Source organism: Nematostella vectensis, chromosome 4 (genome assembly GCF_932526225.1).
Source record: "Nematostella vectensis chromosome 4, jaNemVect1.1, whole genome shotgun sequence".
Classification (NCBI taxonomy): domain Eukaryota; kingdom Metazoa; phylum Cnidaria; class Anthozoa; order Actiniaria; family Edwardsiidae; genus Nematostella; species Nematostella vectensis.
Genome location: NC_064037.1, coordinates 4,866,437 through 4,884,081, shown reverse-complemented (window position 1 = coordinate 4,884,081; position 17,645 = coordinate 4,866,437). Strand labels below are relative to the sequence as shown.

The 17,645-nt window shown below is 40.4% G+C and overlaps 1 protein-coding gene across 4 annotated transcripts; it reads left to right on the top strand.

Moving 5' to 3' along the window:
• Positions 1 to 256: 256 nt before the first annotated feature.
• LOC5512876 (lysine-specific demethylase 2B) lies at positions 257 to 16,743 on the top strand. Of its 4 annotated transcripts, XM_048726872.1 has the most exons (17): positions 257 to 396; positions 575 to 713; positions 811 to 889; positions 1,035 to 1,081; positions 1,198 to 1,370; positions 3,834 to 3,940; positions 7,152 to 7,245; positions 8,843 to 8,996; positions 9,902 to 10,017; positions 10,336 to 10,923; positions 12,294 to 12,380; positions 12,794 to 12,808; positions 12,947 to 13,159; positions 13,608 to 13,796; positions 14,066 to 14,113; positions 14,225 to 14,257; positions 14,768 to 16,743. In XM_048726872.1, exons 1-17 carry the CDS (start codon positions 364 to 366, stop codon positions 15,860 to 15,862), a joined length of 3,210 nt encoding a protein of 1,069 aa, XP_048582829.1. In that variant the 5' UTR covers positions 257 to 363; the 3' UTR covers positions 15,863 to 16,743. The 4 variants fall into 4 exon arrangements, with proteins under 4 accessions (XP_048582829.1, XP_048582830.1, XP_048582832.1 ...); XM_048726873.1 differs by lacking the exon at positions 12,794 to 12,808; XM_048726875.1 differs by lacking the exon at positions 257 to 396 and having other exon boundaries at positions 699 to 713; positions 811 to 904.
• The last annotated feature ends 902 nt before the right edge of the window (positions 16,744 to 17,645 follow it).

Here is a 17,645-nt window from a genome sequence, read left to right as displayed (position 1 = left end):
TCAGCTCTTCGATCTTCACTTTTTCTTCGCGTGCAAAAGCTGATTACTAGAGATACCGAAAGGTGCTGAATAACCTAAGGTACTTGTCTTCGCAAATGACAAAAGCCGCAGTCATTCCCCTAAACTGTCCGAATGGTTGCTTTCTAAAAGTGACACATAACACGCGTTCAAATTTGGCTACTACACTGCGTTGCCATAGCGATGTCAATCAATGCCAAGATGTGATGAATATTATGGTCTGGTGGCTTTTCACACCGCAAAACATCGGCGCACAAGCAGAGCGATTCGGTAGATGACCCCTGAAGCCTGTATAACAGTTCCACAAACGCTCTCATGGAATAAACACTGATTTTTCTAGCAGGAATGGAGTCCGAGAGTGCAGTTGGCCGTACGTTGGTGTGTAGAAAAGATCTAGAATTCTTTCAATGAAGTGATCGTTTAAATGAAAACTATCTGTTTCGGTTTACAATGAACGCATGTAACTAATAAGTTATGTGTGCGTTCTTAAGTTTTGGCAGCCCATCTTTTTTAGCTTTGTTTTGCACTCATAAGAATTTTCCCCCTTAAATCTTAGAGGAGGCAACAGCGTAGAAATTATCAGGATACATCCCAGGATGATGAAATCGAGGGAAAACGAACGTTCAGTCTTGAAGAAAAGCTCGCAAATCCAGTCTTTGAAGCCGATAGCTTTGTGCAAATGTTGGATGGCAATGGTGGGTTCAAAATCATCCGACCCGTTGTAATCATTGTCCTAGAAACTTTCAAAACCTCGACCAATGCTAAACACTTTATATTTTCCTGATTTTGTAGAGTTCTCCTTGAAATATGTCCAGAGTAACGGGTTTAAGACCCCGATTTTGTTTAAAAGCACAGAAGGATTGGATATGAAGTAAGAAATTTACAGGTTTGCTCACGTTTAGGTTAGTTTTAGAGAAAGGCGGTTTTAAAATTCGCCTCCTAATTTGATTCGTCTGCCTTTTTTCTGGCAATTTAAATACATTTTGTGACATGAATTGAATTTAATATGTTTTTAGGATCCCAGATGCTGAGTTCACGGTTACAGATGTAAAGAATTTTGTTGGTAAGAAGAAGGGATAATATTCGTAGACCAAAGCATGTCCAACACGGAAATGGCCCATAGTCACCTCCAATAAAAGCCATCCCACACTCGTACTAACGGTTTTTTTCTTTCCTTAGGGGCACGAAGACTCGTCGATGTTATAGACGTGAATACGCAACAGCCTTTAGAGCTTACATTGCAGAACTGGGTGAAATATTTCACAAACCCGGAACGCGAGAAGATTTACAATGTGATCAGTCTTGAGTTTAGCCATACGAAGCTGCAAGACCTGGTGGAGTCCCCATTAGTGGTGAGAGTCTTTTTAACAACTATTACGTACATTTATCATCCACAGAAAAGATACCAGTACTTAAACTCGTACTACCAGTCCATATACCATCAGGATACCGACCCTAGAGACACCATATTACTAGTTCTAGCTAAGACGACCAGGCATAATGGTGTGCATAGCGCATCGTTCGAAAAAAATACCTCGGACCCCTATTTCCCGTTAGTTTACACTTTGAAATGTGCAATTTAACCTGTCAAAGTAACCTTTCAAGAAATAAATGCTTTTCTCTTGCTGTACACGTGTTTTTGTTGTTGTTGGGGGGTGCTTACCCTAACTGATTCATCATAAAATTTCAAGACCAAGTTCTCAACCCATACGACTTTATTGAGTGGGATTGCTCATTTATCACCAAAATGACCTGTTTTATTTCAATTGTTGTATAAACAAGAAGCAGCATTCAAATTATTTAAAAAAATTATTGGCGGAAAAGGCCCAACCCGTTTCAAGAACATCGTTTTCATAAACTACCCTGATTAAAACGGTCATGTTACCACTCTTAAGTAAAGATAGATTCAAACTTGATGCTTTCGCATTTATTTTTTACACCAAAAACTTAGTTAACCATACAAAATTGTAACATGAAGTATTTATTCTGCGTGATAAATGAAAAACTGTAGCGACTGAACTAGTGTAATGTGGAACCATCTTCAAAGACTAAAGGGACAGAGGAATGTGGCTATTGCCTATCGTGAAATATTCGCATTTGAGGGATTTCTTTTTACTATATAATTATTTTTTAGAATATCCAAAGTTCATATTACATTTAAGAGTGTTTGTTTTAATCACAAGGTACCATTTTTTTGTCCAAACCGAGCGATTTGTTGAACGCACTCGAGATGCATGTGATCATTTTCTGTGCATTTTAATTACATACGGTGTGTTCACATGTGTTTTTAAAAAAAAAATCAAAAACCCAATCGTTTATGGGGTGTCTAACACCATAGAATCGAAATTAAACATTCTGAACAACTTTTGATGAAGCTTTGATAGCCAAATGTACGTTTTTCGAAAATTTCTGGGTGGAAATTGACGATGACCCAAAATTAATATACAAGGAAATATGGCGGCTCGGTTCAAAGTTTACCCAGTCTACACTAAGACCACATTTATATACATATAACGCTTTCGCTAGCACTAATCATAAATGCTTTGGAACGAAAATATAATATAACCTGAGTGCTTTTAATTTATTGCATTGTAAGATGGCTTTAGAAATTGTAATTTTGATTCTACTAGCTCGTCAATTTGAGCCGAGTTTTTGTAAACAAAACCTCTCTAAAGGCACTCGTTTGTCTTACACGGTTCGCGCGCTGGTTTATACAAGTTCTCATATAAAGAATGCTCATAATAATATCGAGCGCTGTTTGATTAAATGCCTGATGTTAACTATAGCACTTTTCCCTGCTCCAAATGCCGGAATTGGGCGAAAACCTATACGATGCTCCTGATTAAGAAATATTGTACAGTTTCATATCTTCATAACAATGTTATCCAATTTGGACCTCAGTACAACCTTTAGCAGTTAGCCCTATATTTCGTGCAATGTCTGTATATTTCGTACAATGTCTGATTCAATCTACGACTTAAAGGTTGTTTCATAACAGAAAAAAATATATCTTTTTATTTCTTTTTTGTTTGAATCATGGTAATAAGTTGTCACCTACCGAGTCCATTGGTTGACGATCGGATATCAAAGTTGACTCAAAACTATACGTTTACGCCTAAAACATTATTGTATACTCTTTTATGCCATCGAGTCGAAGATAATATGCTATAGTTTTGATTGCGTGTGAACTGTGTGCTGTAAAAAATGTTCATCGATCTTCTAGCTGAAACTAATGTATAATGTGAAACTATGTATCGTATAACTTACGACTCTCATTAGAAGTAGACTCTTAATAGTAACTGAGAATGCGAGATCTACAAATAAGGCCCCATATTTTTAAGAAACAAAGTTAAGAGATATATACGATATGCTTCAAAGCCAAATGAAACAGAATTCCTGATATCCAAACGTTATACCAAGAACGAAACGGTTTGGCTTTTATTTCAAGTTTTTTCTTAAAGTTCTCATTTTCCAATTTCTTTTAAAAAAGCTCAAAATACCCTGCCCTTTAAGAAGCTGTTTTCCGAGATATCCTGAGATGTGATAAAACAGAAAGGCACAAAAAACTCGATTCGCCTCATTTCCTACATACTCATCTCATATTCTACGATGGGATTATAGGTTTGATTCAGAACGAAAAAAAAAGTGGTCAAAAACAATTTAAAGAAGAAAAAAAACGAAAAAAAATAAATAAATAAGAGGAACAATTGAACAAGATAAGAGTAGAAGGAAACCAACTTTATCTAAGTCGCCATTAAAACAATACCGGCAATATGCCTATCTATAAGTGATACTTTGTCATTTTTGCCTTTCAGGTACGTCAAATTGATTGGGTAGACACGGTATGGCCAAGAAATTTGATAGAAGAGCAAAGAGATTCGACAAATTCCATGGCAGACATGAAGTATCCGAAAGTCAAAAAGTGAGTAATCAAAATTGACCCTCGATTTGGTAAGCCTATCGTATCTTTAAACTCGTTTTCCTGAAACATAAAACTCAACGTTGAGAACTATATTTCATACGTTAAGTTGACTATATTTACTGTGGATAGAATTGAAGCAAAAGATCGAGTAACTCTATTTTTGGCATGTGTAAAAGTAATCTTAGAGTCCCTTTTCTATTTTGTGGCTGGGTATCTTTGGACTTGGCTTTTGAAACACTTCTCTAGATCCCTGCTTACATAAACAGCGTTTTCATCTTTTTATTGATTATATTTTTTTCAGCTTATGGATATTGAAATTATCATTTTATGCGTACATGGATAAGGTATCTGATATTTTAAGACTTGTAAAAGCGACGGGGTTTACTCGTTTAATTGGCATCAAATGAATTGCTGTCTTGAAATCGTTCGAGTGCAAATTATTTGAGTGCAAATTGTTTAAATCCGCAAGCGTTGTATTACATTGAAATAACATGATTTCATAACTTTAACACAGTGAAATAAAATGGGCTTAGGTTTTTTTTGCTCGTGTTAAAGCAAAGAAATTCACTACGTGGGTTCTTTGTTTTGTCATCCCCAACTGTGTCACAGATTCTACATGATCTAGATCTAACTTTAACTCGGTGGTTTCTGAAATACCAACCATTAGAGTAAAATCAAAAAGCCCAAACTGTCGTGATCTCGTACCAGAACAATGAATACAATAAACCAAAAACTGGAATTCGACTCTCTGCCCTGAAGAAGTCTTATTAAAGACGAAAATTTGGCAGAGTCGAACCATTAGAGTAAGATAGTGTATCTATTCTAAAGTAGACAAAAAAAATTGGGTTTTGGGTTTGGTACTTATTTTTCCATGAAGAATATGGACTTCTTGCGTAATGTCTTTGCGACCTGTTCCCATTATCACCACCGTGAAAGTTATTCAGTCAATCTATGATTTATAAGCATGGTAAAAGGTTGCGGATTGTGTTTAAAATGTTTAATTCCAAATTATGTTTCTCGCTCCCTGTTTATACCAAAGACTTTAACATTCACTAGAAGCTTCGAGAAGTAAAAGATTCTACAATCTGTAAACAAATATCAAACAAAGCTTTCAAGTTAAATAACACACTACTATTGAAATGTACTAGAGCGAATTAATTCTCAGTGTAGGCTGACTATTGGAATAAAGTAGGATACATGATTTCTTAATGAAAAATCGCTTCAAGTTCAATTTGTAATCTTAAACAACAACGCGAAATAAAAAATCGTTGTGTGACGTAATTAGCAAATGTGAAGCAAGCGTGACAAAAGCGGTTTCTGTAGCTGACAACACCACATGCCTCTTAAAAAAACTCCTCAATCTTTCTAATAGTTAATAAGCATTCCTTCTTTAGACGATTCCATGCCTCTCTTTGAAAATGTATTTTGGTTTTTAAAGTTTTTTTCGATCTGTGAGTCGAATAATAAGGTTAAAATGTTACGTTCAACATGTAGAAGATAGGGGGAGTGGAGCAACTGCAGAATAACCGTCCTCAAAGAGTTAACAATGAGACATCACAACTCGATTTCTATAGAACGAGGTAGTAAATACGAGGAAAATGCAAATAAAGGGACGGGTATTCTGCAGTTTAGCCGAGGGGGAGTTGGTCTCGTTTTTATTCATTTCCACTGATCCAAGCTACCCCATAACCGGTGAAGGGTATACGAACTACTACTCTGTTGATTCAGATCGGTTAGAGTATTTTACTCACCTGAATTTCAAGATTATCCTAAGTTTGTCTTAAGTCCAACGTTCTTTTAAAAATCTCAAGGTTATCCAAACTCTGTCACCATTAACTTCGCAAATGAAGCCATTTAGGCTCGATCGTCTGAGCATCTCGTGTCACTGTTCAGAGAGTTGCTTCATAAGCTCTCATCACCAATCACATATATTCCCATCGTATAGTTTACGAAACAGAGAATGCCGGATACCTGCTCACTCGAGTTTCTCTTCTCATTCATGTGAAGTCATCTAAATACAGTACACACAGGTAATCGAAGCGGTGGCATTTTGCGTATACGATCATTTCTTCGGCCGAATTCCTTGTTTTTTAGCGAAATTTACAACTATTCTTCGCTAAACGTTTGCTTTGGCCTTAGCTTTGATTGTGATCTATACCCAAACATCGGCATCACGATCTTCACTGCGCATGCTTTGTGGTTAACGATTACCTATGGCTGTTGATGGCCAGCTCGTACGTTGTCACGCAATCTCCGCGTAGTGCAGCGGAAATCCGAATGGCTGCCATTTGTGATTTCCTAAAGAAAGGTTGAATGTAACAGGAAGTGGAGCAAATAGCCTTCAATTACACGCATTTATTTTGTCTGTGTTTCTGCACTATGTCATTGCGTCGATATCGATATCAAAAACAATGCGTGGCACAACTCAAGAGCTTTAAAGGAGACATGCTTAGAGACCCAACGGCCTTTGCGGGCGCTTGTAAAGGTTTTGGATACCCGAGCATGTAAAGGGGACCGTAGAAGTACCTAAAACAGCTATTTTCAAATTATCGCGAAATGGAATTGAAGCGAAACTAAATTTTAGGAAAGTGTGGTGACACACGAAATGATTCACATCTGAAAGGACGTAAATTAAAAAAAACATACATGTGCTACAAATAACGAGTTTAGTATCTACGTAGGAACATTCACCCTCGTTTCAGTGCATCCCGTTGGTGAGACAACCGCAGTTTACAAACATCACTGTCACGCTAAATATGGTACCACGGGTTAGCTTCCCTAGTTGTTCATTAACGTTCCCTTTATACAGATTAATGTAGAGATACAAGGTGTTTTTTTACCTCTACAGAAACCCTTAGCTGACCTGACCCGAGAACCTTGTCCTCTAGTTTAAAGAATGTCGATCAGCCACTTCTTTGTTATTGATTATCATTGAAAACACAGCGATTTATTGTAAGGAAACTTTAACATAACAATCTACAAAAAAAGTCTGATATGTTATTGACGATATTTGATTTAAAATATCTTGTTTACTTACTTGAAGTAGCCGATGGAAATGGATTCTTTCTGTGACTCGCCATTTAGCGGGAGCATAAAATGGTTAGACTTCTTTAAGAAGAAGCCGTGTCACTGAAAATGAAGTGTTGTCTCCTGTTGATCCTTGTGAAAAGATTGTGGAGTGTGATTTCCTTGTTGTTTTGTGATACACCAGGTATTGCCTGATGAGTGTGGGGGGATGCTACACCGATTTCCATATCGACTTCGGAGGCACATCTGTGTGGTACCACCTGATGAAAGGGAAAAAGGTAAGGACAATAGCACAGGGTTCCTATGGCCTTAAAACTAGTCAGTGTCGTTTTTGAAAGAATCAAAGGCTCTGTGAGCCAACTCGTGAATGCAAATTTGTTTTTCTAGTTATTTTCTTGTGTGCAAAAAAAAACATATACAGGATAAATTTAGAACAAATGATGAACACATCCAAGATGTTGGCCGTGGGAGTACATAACAATGTCTTTTGTCCTTTCTTTTCGATGTGATAAAACACCAAGAACAGTTTGATTATTTATTATTATCTTAAAAAGTAAAAAAAAAAAAACAATTAGACGTCACAAGTAGGGATCGAACCTCCGGTCTCTGACGTCATAGACAAGCAACAGAACCACTATACCACCGAGGCATTGCCGAAGTAACCTCTGAGTAAAATTAGTTTTTATCCTAATTGGTCTCGCCGTTCGAACTGCTTTTGCTAGTACATAATTAATCAAGCTACAGTCATATGTATTATAACCATGTCAAAATTCGCAAAATCGTTATTGATCGTTTCTTGATGAATAAGCGTGTTTGAACGAGTTTTGTTTGATATTTAGCACTTAATTTATAAAAAAAAAGAATTATGGAAAAAACAACTTATGAAAATCCATACTATTTTTCTTGACCTGCAAACAGAGGCTTTCTTTTATTACCCTGCAAAGAAAGGCCCTGCTAACAGAGTCTTTTCCCTTGTGTTTCTCTGACTTTAAAAGTCGTAGCTTTGGCTATCCGCTGTTTCAGCACAAAATTACTTTTTCAGCACAAGTTCAAACAAATAACGCGAAAACCCAGAGACGCGAATCTTCAAGTACTAGAAGAAGGAGAATTAAAAGATTTGCTAGCATTTTACTTATTTTGTAAACTAACAACTTGAATTGGACTGAACCGTAGAAGATCGTTTGACGTCAGTGACGAAGGCGCATGCGCACGCTCAACCCACATCGAAGACTTTTCTGTAAAAACTAGCTTATATATACTTTACGGCTATAACACGTAACGACCGTAGCGGTCACCACAGGTCGATGAGAAGGCTCTTTTATTGTACTAACCTTTAAGATCTAAAAATTGCTGTGTTTCGAAATCACAGAAAGACCACAAAAAGTTTACGGATGACCGATCCAACGATCCGACGATCGAGTGACACAGAAATCCCACCAATAACCCGTAAATGCTTTGCAAGCATTCACGAGTTAAAAAGTGATGGATTGCATAGAAGGGAATTTCCTGTTACCACTTGTGTAGGAAAAAAACCTATAATTCTCTCGTCACTCGGGTCCGTTTCTTAGAAAGCTTAGAGCTTGTTAATGCTTGAATTTTTCCTCTGTGCAATTTTCGAGCCCTATTCACCTGATTTTAATTGCCTATGCTTGTGAATTCGTTCTCTGTGCACGTGAATTTGTTCTTTTTGAACGTGAATTTTGTTCTCTGATCATGTGAATAGAATTCTCGTTACACATAAATCTTGTCCCAGCTCACATGAATTTTGTCATCAGTTTTCGAAAATATGTGTCATTTGCCAGTATGCAAGGAATTTTGTAATGTGGACTTGAATTGTGCTCTATTCTGATCAATGTTTGCATGCGTTTACTTCAGATTTTCTGGCTGATTCCGCCAACGGAGCGTAACCTCCAACAGTACGAACGATGGGTGTTGTCTGGCAAACAGCAAGATTTCTTCTTTGGTGACCAAGTAGAGAAGTGCTCAAGGGTGACGCTTGTGAGCGGGGACACATTTCTCATCCCCACAGGTTGAAACATGTACACAAATATAGCTATTTTCAAGGGCGTAGTTAACCGTACGCAAATAAGCCATTGCGTACCTAAATTATCCTAACAGATATAAGGAATGTTTGAGATAATTTAAGGATTATTCTCATCCCTTTAAGAGTTAGTGGTTTCCCGGATTATTCCCGATCATTCCCCCATTATTTCTGCAACAAGAAACTTGACATTCTGCCTTTCTTTCCTGGGACAATTAGCAGCAGAACTGGCCGGGGCGTTTCTATTCCCCTCCTTTAAAAAAGTGTATCATTTTCGCTTCCAATTGCAATTTTTTCAGTTTGTTTGCCGCAATGTTAAGTCACAAAATTTCCTAACATAAGCGATGCAATCATTGTTTTGAACCGCTGGTTTTAAACCTCGTTGCCAGTGTGAACAGGACGTAACTGAAATGGTCCAGTTTAAGGGGATGAACTCGTGCCGTTTATAAACCCCCACCCCGTTCCAAATACTTCCAAGGGTGAGGGTTTAGATGTTTAGGTGCTAGTGTGAACACATGATAACTGACATGGTCCCGTTTAAAGGGATGAACTCGTGCCGTGTATAAACCCCCACCCCGTTCCAAATACTTCCAAGGGTAAGGGTTTAGAGGTTTAGGTGCTAGTGTGAACACATGATAACTGACATGGTCCCGTTTAAGGGGATGAACTCGTGCCGTGTATAAACCCCCACCCCGTTCCAAATACTTCCAAGGGTAAAAGTTTAGATGTTTGGGTGCTAGTGTGAACACATGATAACTGACATTGTCCAGTTTAAAGGGATGAACTCGTGCCGTGTATAAACTCCCACCCCGTTCCAAATACTTCCAAGGGTAAGGGTTTAGATGTTTGGGTGCTAGTGTGAACACATGATAACTGACATGGTCCCGTTTCAGGATGGATCCATGCCGTGTATACCCCTGATGACTCGCTAGTGTTTGGAGGGAACTTCATACACAGTTACTCCATCAGTGAGCAGATTCGTATAAGTCAGATCGAGGACAACACCAAGGTACTTTTGAGTACCATTGAATCGCCTTCCTATGCTCATTCCTACATTTCGTGGAGCTTGGTGTTAAGGTTGCGGACCGGTGACGCCAGAACGGTTACATATACCACTCGCCTCCTGAAAATATTTTGTTACAAAGTACACTTTAATTAATATCTTGAAAGACTTAGAATAAAAAAAAAAGCTTTAAATCTCCATTTGCCCGTATAATTTAAGCGCATCTATCATTGTCACTGATTAATAATTGGGATTTTCTTTGATGTAGAATGTCGGCAAAGAGGACAAGGTTTTTTTTTAATCGTGTTATCATATCTTTTTTAGGTTCCTCAAAAGTTCAGGTACCCGTTTTATGCCGAAATGATGTGGTACGTTGCGGAGAAGTACGTTCGTCTTCTAACAAGAGACAGAGAAGAGCGCGTCAAAATGGGAAAGCCGTTAACAAAACGCAAGAAACTGGCCGCTAAAGGAAAGGGGAAGGTGAAAAAAGAGCCAAAAGAGGAAAAAGAAAATACAGAACAAACAGCCGACTCCGTTCAGCGACGATCTAGTCGGGTTCCCAAGGTCCCCGCGCGACGCCTTCAGGACGGGATTTCCTCAGACGACGAACCTCAACCAAAAAGAAAACGAAAGGGAAAGATGAGTACAAAGCAGGAAAACTCGGGAGTGAATGGGAAAAGTGAAGCGAAATCAGAAATAAATGGAAAAATGCCAGAAAAACCAGAAGTGAACGGAAAAGCTCGTGAGGGTTCCACAGAGGAAAGCGAAAAACCCTGGGAGCTAGTCTACCTAACAGAGCGGGAACTCTCAGGACTACGAGAGTTGATTGAAAGGCTTCGGACTTGGCCTCAAGCACAGAAGAATATACCCGAGAGCATTGAAAACCCCGAGGAGGTACTGAAGCAGCTAGAGGTGGGTAACTTCCGAAGTAATGCGTATGTTAGGCGACTAGCCGGGATCTTTAAGACGAAGATGAAGACGAAGGCGAGGCTGGTATTTTCAAGCTTTAATTGTTCACAGTCGCTGCGACAGAACAGCAACCACACAAAAACAGTACTAGGCTTTCTACATTTATACGCTAGGACCAGACAGAAATCCATGTGGTGGTCCCATCACATAAAAGGAAATCAATGTAAAAAAATTCAAGAGGGAACGGGGAGAATTGAATACATTCGGCAAAACGAACCAATCAGCCAAAAGCGTGAGGGTGTGGGAAAACACAGAGTTGGTATCTCGTCCCTGCGTATTTACAAAAAAATCATAAAGTCAAGGTAGCTCTAAGATAACACTAATGATTAAGCAAATTTTAAAACTTAACTGCGCATGCTCAAAGAGCGCGTGACTACAACATTTTCCTTTAAATGAAATGACGATAAAAATAATTGATGTCTAAACCAAGGGGTGAAAATGGCATGTGGTTTCGAAGAAAATTCAAGAGATTAGCTTGCCATATAACATGTCCGAAAAAAGAAACAATGATTCTGCCACATATGGGAAACTGGACACTCCCTGGATTTAGACGCACCAAAAGGTCATCGAAGCGGAGGGTCCACGGGCACGCTAAAGTCTATACTAAGGAAACCATCAATTGTAAACAAAGTCTAAATTATCCTTAAAAGATAAACAAAACCTTAGAACTTCCGTTTTTCAAAATAGGAACATGAAATACTAGACTATAACCTAAACAATATGACAACCCGTCCTGTAAAACGTAATGTAACACATTCTCTTCTGAATCACCCTTTAATGGCCGACTAGTGAAACGCCGTTTTTAAACCCGTTCTACCCTAGACCACCCTTAATCGTTCCAGTGTTGTAAGACCGTGTAAAACCTTCACTGGCCGAGTCAAAATCTTTTAGAAGACAGCAATATATTAAAAATAGACTGCAGTAATATTTTAATGGGAAACTAAATTAGATATTTGCCATGGCATATCTTTAATAGTACGACGCGCCCTTCCGTATCATGTTTACTTCAATTCTTCCATCCTCTTTGGCTCATTTCTTAAAATTTTCTCTGTGATTAGAAGGGTGAATTGCATAATTTTGAGTAGTTGGAATTATGTTGTCATAGCCTCAGATCATTTTATGTTATCAGCCTTAGCCATATACAAGACCAAACATAACCCGCAAATAAAGTGAACTTAGTAAACCTGAAGTACATGATAAACAACTTGATTACCACCAAGTAATCAACCTCAATATGGTTCGTCTACTACATGCCCCCTGTGCAACAGGTTATTAGAATGAGTTTAATGAGTATTCACTTTTCTTTCTTGAAGGAACTGCTGGATCTACACGAAGATGATGACCAGGAACTCGCTGTCTCTGGTGTCCAGGCACTGTTCCAAATCGACCCTCCGCCCCCGGTAACTCAGTCACCATGCTCTTTCTTCTTTGCAATTGCACTCAGAATACATATTGAGGTCATGCGTACTAATTTAGGTTACGAATCAAGCGCTTGCTCAATGGCAGTGGGCGGTAACAACATTGTCATCATTATCATAAGCCATCATTACCATCATCATCTGATCACCTAAATCATAGTCACCATAGTTATTATCCCTACCAACCATGTCATTCATCCTCATCATTGCCAACCATAATCATCGCTCATTTTGTTGGCAGAAAACGTTCAACCTATCATTATGTACTTGAAGCCCTTTTTTAAACATTTCCACCTTCTTTTCCCAATACCACTTATTGGCGGGTGCACCTTTGATATGTTAATGCACGCAGTGTTCGCTAAAAACATCCTTTTTTATTCTTCCATTTCTTTTAGCCAAGCAGTTCGGAGGTATGTCAAGTAAACAATCCTTCCTTATCAATTCATGTGGATCCCGACTAATGGCTCACGTGACCTGGCGGGCTTTTGAATTCATTAGCGCAAGCATATCAATCAGACATCAGCTTATTCTTGGTTTTCCCTTCTCAGACTCCCAAGTCCCCTCGGCCAAAAGCAGGCGTTATGATGTCAAAGGTTGGAACCAAGGTTGGTCCAGGCGTGCGCAGAAGACGGACTCGATGCGGTCAATGTGAGGCTTGTACGAGAGAGGACTGTGGCGAGTGTAGGACGTGTAAGGACATGAAGAAGTTCGGGGGGCCTGGTCGCATGAAGCAGTCGTGCACCAAGCGTGCGTGCACTCAGGTGAGACATGGCGTTACGCGATATAATGTGACGGCACGTGACCAAACGGAACTGTCAAAACGTGACGCGAACGGCACGTGATGTAAGTGAACGGAAATGGCACAATGTATTCTGACGGCACTTGACATAACAAAACGTGATACGATATGTCGTGACGACACGTGATATAAAGTAGTAGACATTATGTGATGCGATACGTCGTGACATCACGTGATATAACGTAGTAGACATGACGTGATGCGATACGTCGTGACATAACGGAACAGTATGGACATGGTGTTTGTTCCTTTTTTCTAATGAAACGTGATGTGACTGGACAGACGAGGTAAATTTCTGTTACTTATTGGATTAAGACGATGAAAGTGAATGCTTTGCGTGACATATATAAGAATAATTCGGGAGCATTAAATGGCGACCAAACCTCACATTTTTCTCCCACGTCACTCAGCCAAACCTGCCCACCTGTGTTCGCTGTATCGAGTGCAACAAGCTGGGCGAAGAGGAAAACCAATTGATGGAGTGCAGGCTTTGTGCCGAGATCGTACACCCGTCGTGTATCGACGCTCAACCGGACACCTTCCGAGTAGTCCCAGACATTAACAACTGCTGGGAATGTCCCAAGTGTTTTAGCGGTCAGGTCAGTTCAGAGGATATGTCGATAACGCCTGATTTGTACGCGTCGATTTGTCGGGCCGTTCATTCCTGTCTTTCCCTCTTCTTAAAATCTGACACGATTCAGTAGATTTTTTTTGTGTCGGGCCTGAGTATTCTCATCGGTAACAGGGCCCGACAAATCCAGACTAGTTTTGGGGTGGGTGGGCGTTTTTCCTAGAAGCCGCGTTTCCACCTAGCCGCGAATTTTTTCAAGGCACTCGTCTAATTAATGCTGTTTGGATTACATATTAGGAGGAAAGTAACGACGAGAGTCCGAAACAAAAGTCTAAGAAAAGAAAGGTATGCTAAATTTATTATCATAATAAGAAGACGAGTACATTTATTTGTAATATTGACCCAATTATGGTCAATTTGTTTGTGGTCTTTCTTTGAGGGTTTTTTTTTTTTCAGATAAAACATGAGGACTCCTCAAAATCTGCAAAGGTAAGTAGTCAATTGGGACTAATTCTAGTAAAACGTTTTATTCATTCGCACGGGTCAGAGAAGGATTGGATAACATGGTTTTGTGCTGTGCCACTGTGCCAAGAGATTAAGAAGAGATTACGGTTAGGGTTAGGAAAACATCTGACTCACTCTAAAATATTTTATTGCTCCCCCTTTTTATCCCGGCTCAGATCTTCCTCAGTTCACATAATTAAATTCGAGTCCCGTTTGTAGGATCAGTCTTATCATGCTCCCATTTACACGGTTCCGTTAGAATTTTTAACAAGTTTAAAGAACACGCGGTCACGCGTGCAAGAATTATTCGGGTGAAGTTTTGAATATTTGCGGATTTTCTGTAAACACCACATAGGAATAGATACGCGACCAGGTCCGTTTAAAAAATCTTATTTGCTCGAGCTTAGTGGTAGTTATCATTTCAAAAACACAGGGACAGGGCTCTTGCTCACGCCCCCGTCCCCAGATTGAAGGGTCTTCTTCTTCCTCCGACAGCGAGGAACTGCCTCCCGCCAACCAAGCGAGTCCGAAGAAAGCGATGAAGAAGTACTCGAAGACTCCGAAGATAATGAATCCTTGCCAGCTGACAGTACAACTGGTACCCAGTCCACGCGCCGGCGGCGAGACCCCCCTGAACACGCCCCTTCCCCACCCCCACCCCCAACAGAAGTCAGCCCAAAGTACGTGATCCGACCTGGGCCAATCGATCCCCCAAGCGAGACCCTGGAACTAGAGGGTGGGGTAGAACATGTGCTTCGTCGATCCACGTGGCTTCACGTGTTTGGCTTCTTGAGCCAAGAGGAGCTGTGCTTGTGTATGCGTGTGTGCCGTACGTTTAACCGCTGGGCTATGGATAAGCACTTTTGGTCTGTGATTGACATGTCTCGTAAACCCGTTACCCCTTTGTCGTTGGAGGGTATTGTCCGTAGACAACCAACCACGCTGAACCTCAGCTGGACAAATGTCTCTTGCAAGCAGCTGCTTTGGTTATTGGATAGGCTTCCTCGGCTGCGTGAGCTCTACCTTAGTGGGACCACGGAAGCTACTGTCAGCGCGCTCCAGCACGTTAATTGCCCTCGTATCCAGGTCCTTGGACTCAGCTGGTCCACAGGGATTACCGATTCTTTGCTGCGTGATCTCATAAGTCCACCTGCGCCATCTGAAACTCGCGTGGGGGCTGAGGACAGTAAAGGCCGCCTGAATGATCTGTGCACACTCTACCTTACCGGAAATGACGTCACTGGGAATACCCTTCGCCTGCTTGCCCAGTATTGCCCGTCTCTGCGCAAAATAGACTTGAGTTACTGCCCTAAGATTTACGACGAGGATGTTGAGGTCCTCGTGCGTCCAAACGTCACTAGTCGTAACGATAGCGTGACGTGTAAAGATTGCGTGACAGAAATATTGCTCTCGGGCTGCGGGAAGCTAACTGACGCATGCCTTGTATCGCTCAACCGCTGGCCTTACCTGCAGCGCCTGGATCTTCGTTCTTGTCACAAGGTGTCGCGCTCCGAAATTGAGAAATTCGTGGAGCGGCGAAAGGAGCAGCTTAAGATCATAGACGAGAAGCTTGTTGTTGCCGCGTCGTAGCGTCAGCGCTCTGTACGCTAGGCCTGGAGACCACTAACCTCCTTGCGAATGCGCTGAATCCAAGTAGAAGACGGGAACGGGATTACAGCTGCTTTACCCATGACAACCACTACTACTTCTCCCTAGAATTACTGCTTTTTCATCAGCAATGAGTCCTAACTAATCAACATTCAGAGTTATTTTGGCGACTTCTTCTAGCCTGGCTATTTCTGTGTAGGCCCATTCAATAATTGTTCTTAGAAAGACGCTCTCATCCCCCTCCCCACCCCCTCTAACTACGCCCGTAGTGATATCCTTCAGGGTCAGCTTTAAAGATGATTAATCCTTGATCTTATAGACTCTAAAGCAGACTTTTGTGATGAATATTTTAGACAAAAACAAAACAAAAAAACATTGCAAGCAAAGGTGTACATATTATTTCATATCCTTCAATCACTGTGAAATTCAATCCATCCTTACAATAAGACAGGCTTCATTCTTCATGCTTAGGCATATAACAGTAGTGTATACATGATTATATTTTCAAAATAGTTATAATATCATATCCCAGTATTCAAGAGAACCAAACCAACTAGTATCGCATAAGTCGGCTACAGAGGCCTATTCGTAACCGTTCGGATACTTGCCCGTTTTTTAGAGCCTGATTTGTTGATATTTCAAAGCTTTGGAGTTGTACAAAAATTGATTAGCTGCTATGTATGTGAGTAATAATCGTGAAATGTGAAACCGCGATTTTACTTAATATGAACATTAAGATTTTGTTTGCGTTTGAAGCTTTTTGCTTAAATTTTGCCAAGCTTATTATATAAAATGTACGTTAATGCAGCTTTTGTAAGTAAATTTTAAATGACCATTAAAATTAAATATACCATTTTCCTGTGTGTCGTGTCGCGTCGTTTTGCAAAACCATAATACGCATAAGCAGTGTTGCTGCATCTAGAAGCTTCATAGATCAAGCTGCTCACAAGGCTGGTAACATGCAGGCCTGTGTTAATAGCTTGACAGAGAAGCTGTGCATGAGAATTGTCTTGCCTAAAGGTTTGTAAACCGAGTTGCTCATAAGGCTGCGCAACCGCAACCCTGTGTTGATAGCTTGTTAGAGAAGCTGTTCATCACGAGTGTTGCGGCGCTTAAGAGCTTTGTAGATCAATCCGCGCATAAGAGATGTTGCCGCGCCTATAGCTGCTCCTACATGCAGCCTTTGTTTAAAGATTGTCAGGAAAGCTAGCTGTGCATTCGGGCGTGACTTTGAATAAAGCCATATCTGCTTTGGCTGTTCACTGATGTCCAAGGTCACGTACTGGCCATCCTCGGGGACCCAGGGCGTCGTGGAGATCGGGCACACAGGGAGCGCGCGAGAAAGAAAGCCCTGAAAGACGTCTTTCAGCCTGTTTCTTTCTCGCGCCGCGCTCCCTGTGTGCCCGATCTCCGCGACGCCCTGGGTCCCCGAGGATGCGTACTGGCGTACTCTCGCGCATATCACTTGTAACCGTGCTGAGACCTTTCCAAGGGTAGTCGAATGACATAACGGAAAAACATGACTTGACGTTTCCAATAAGCTGATTTCGAGTGAGTAATATCAAACAAAATATCAAATGCAACTTTAAAAATTGATGCTACTTTTTGTAAAGTGTCATTGAAATTTGAGCTTTTCGTCCCTGAGCTCATACATAGCGCAAGGATGATCAATGAAGAAATTATCTTAAAAAGCCAAAATCTGGGTATGTGCATTTCGGCCTTACCTTATTTGTGTTTAAAAAAATGAAAATTAGTCCGGAATACA

Excerpts from the sequence above, each read along its gene's own strand:
- LOC5512876 (XM_048726872.1), top strand. The coding sequence starts at position 364 with ATGGAGTCCGAGAGTGCAGTTGGCCGTACGTTG. Across the intron at positions 10,924-12,293 it reads AGGTACTGAAGCAGCTAGAG|GAACTGCTGGATCTACACGA; the intron begins GTGGGTAACTTC and ends TCTTTCTTGAAG. Across the intron at positions 14,258-14,767 it reads ACTCCTCAAAATCTGCAAAG|CGAGGAACTGCCTCCCGCCA; the intron begins GTAAGTAGTCAA and ends TTCCTCCGACAG.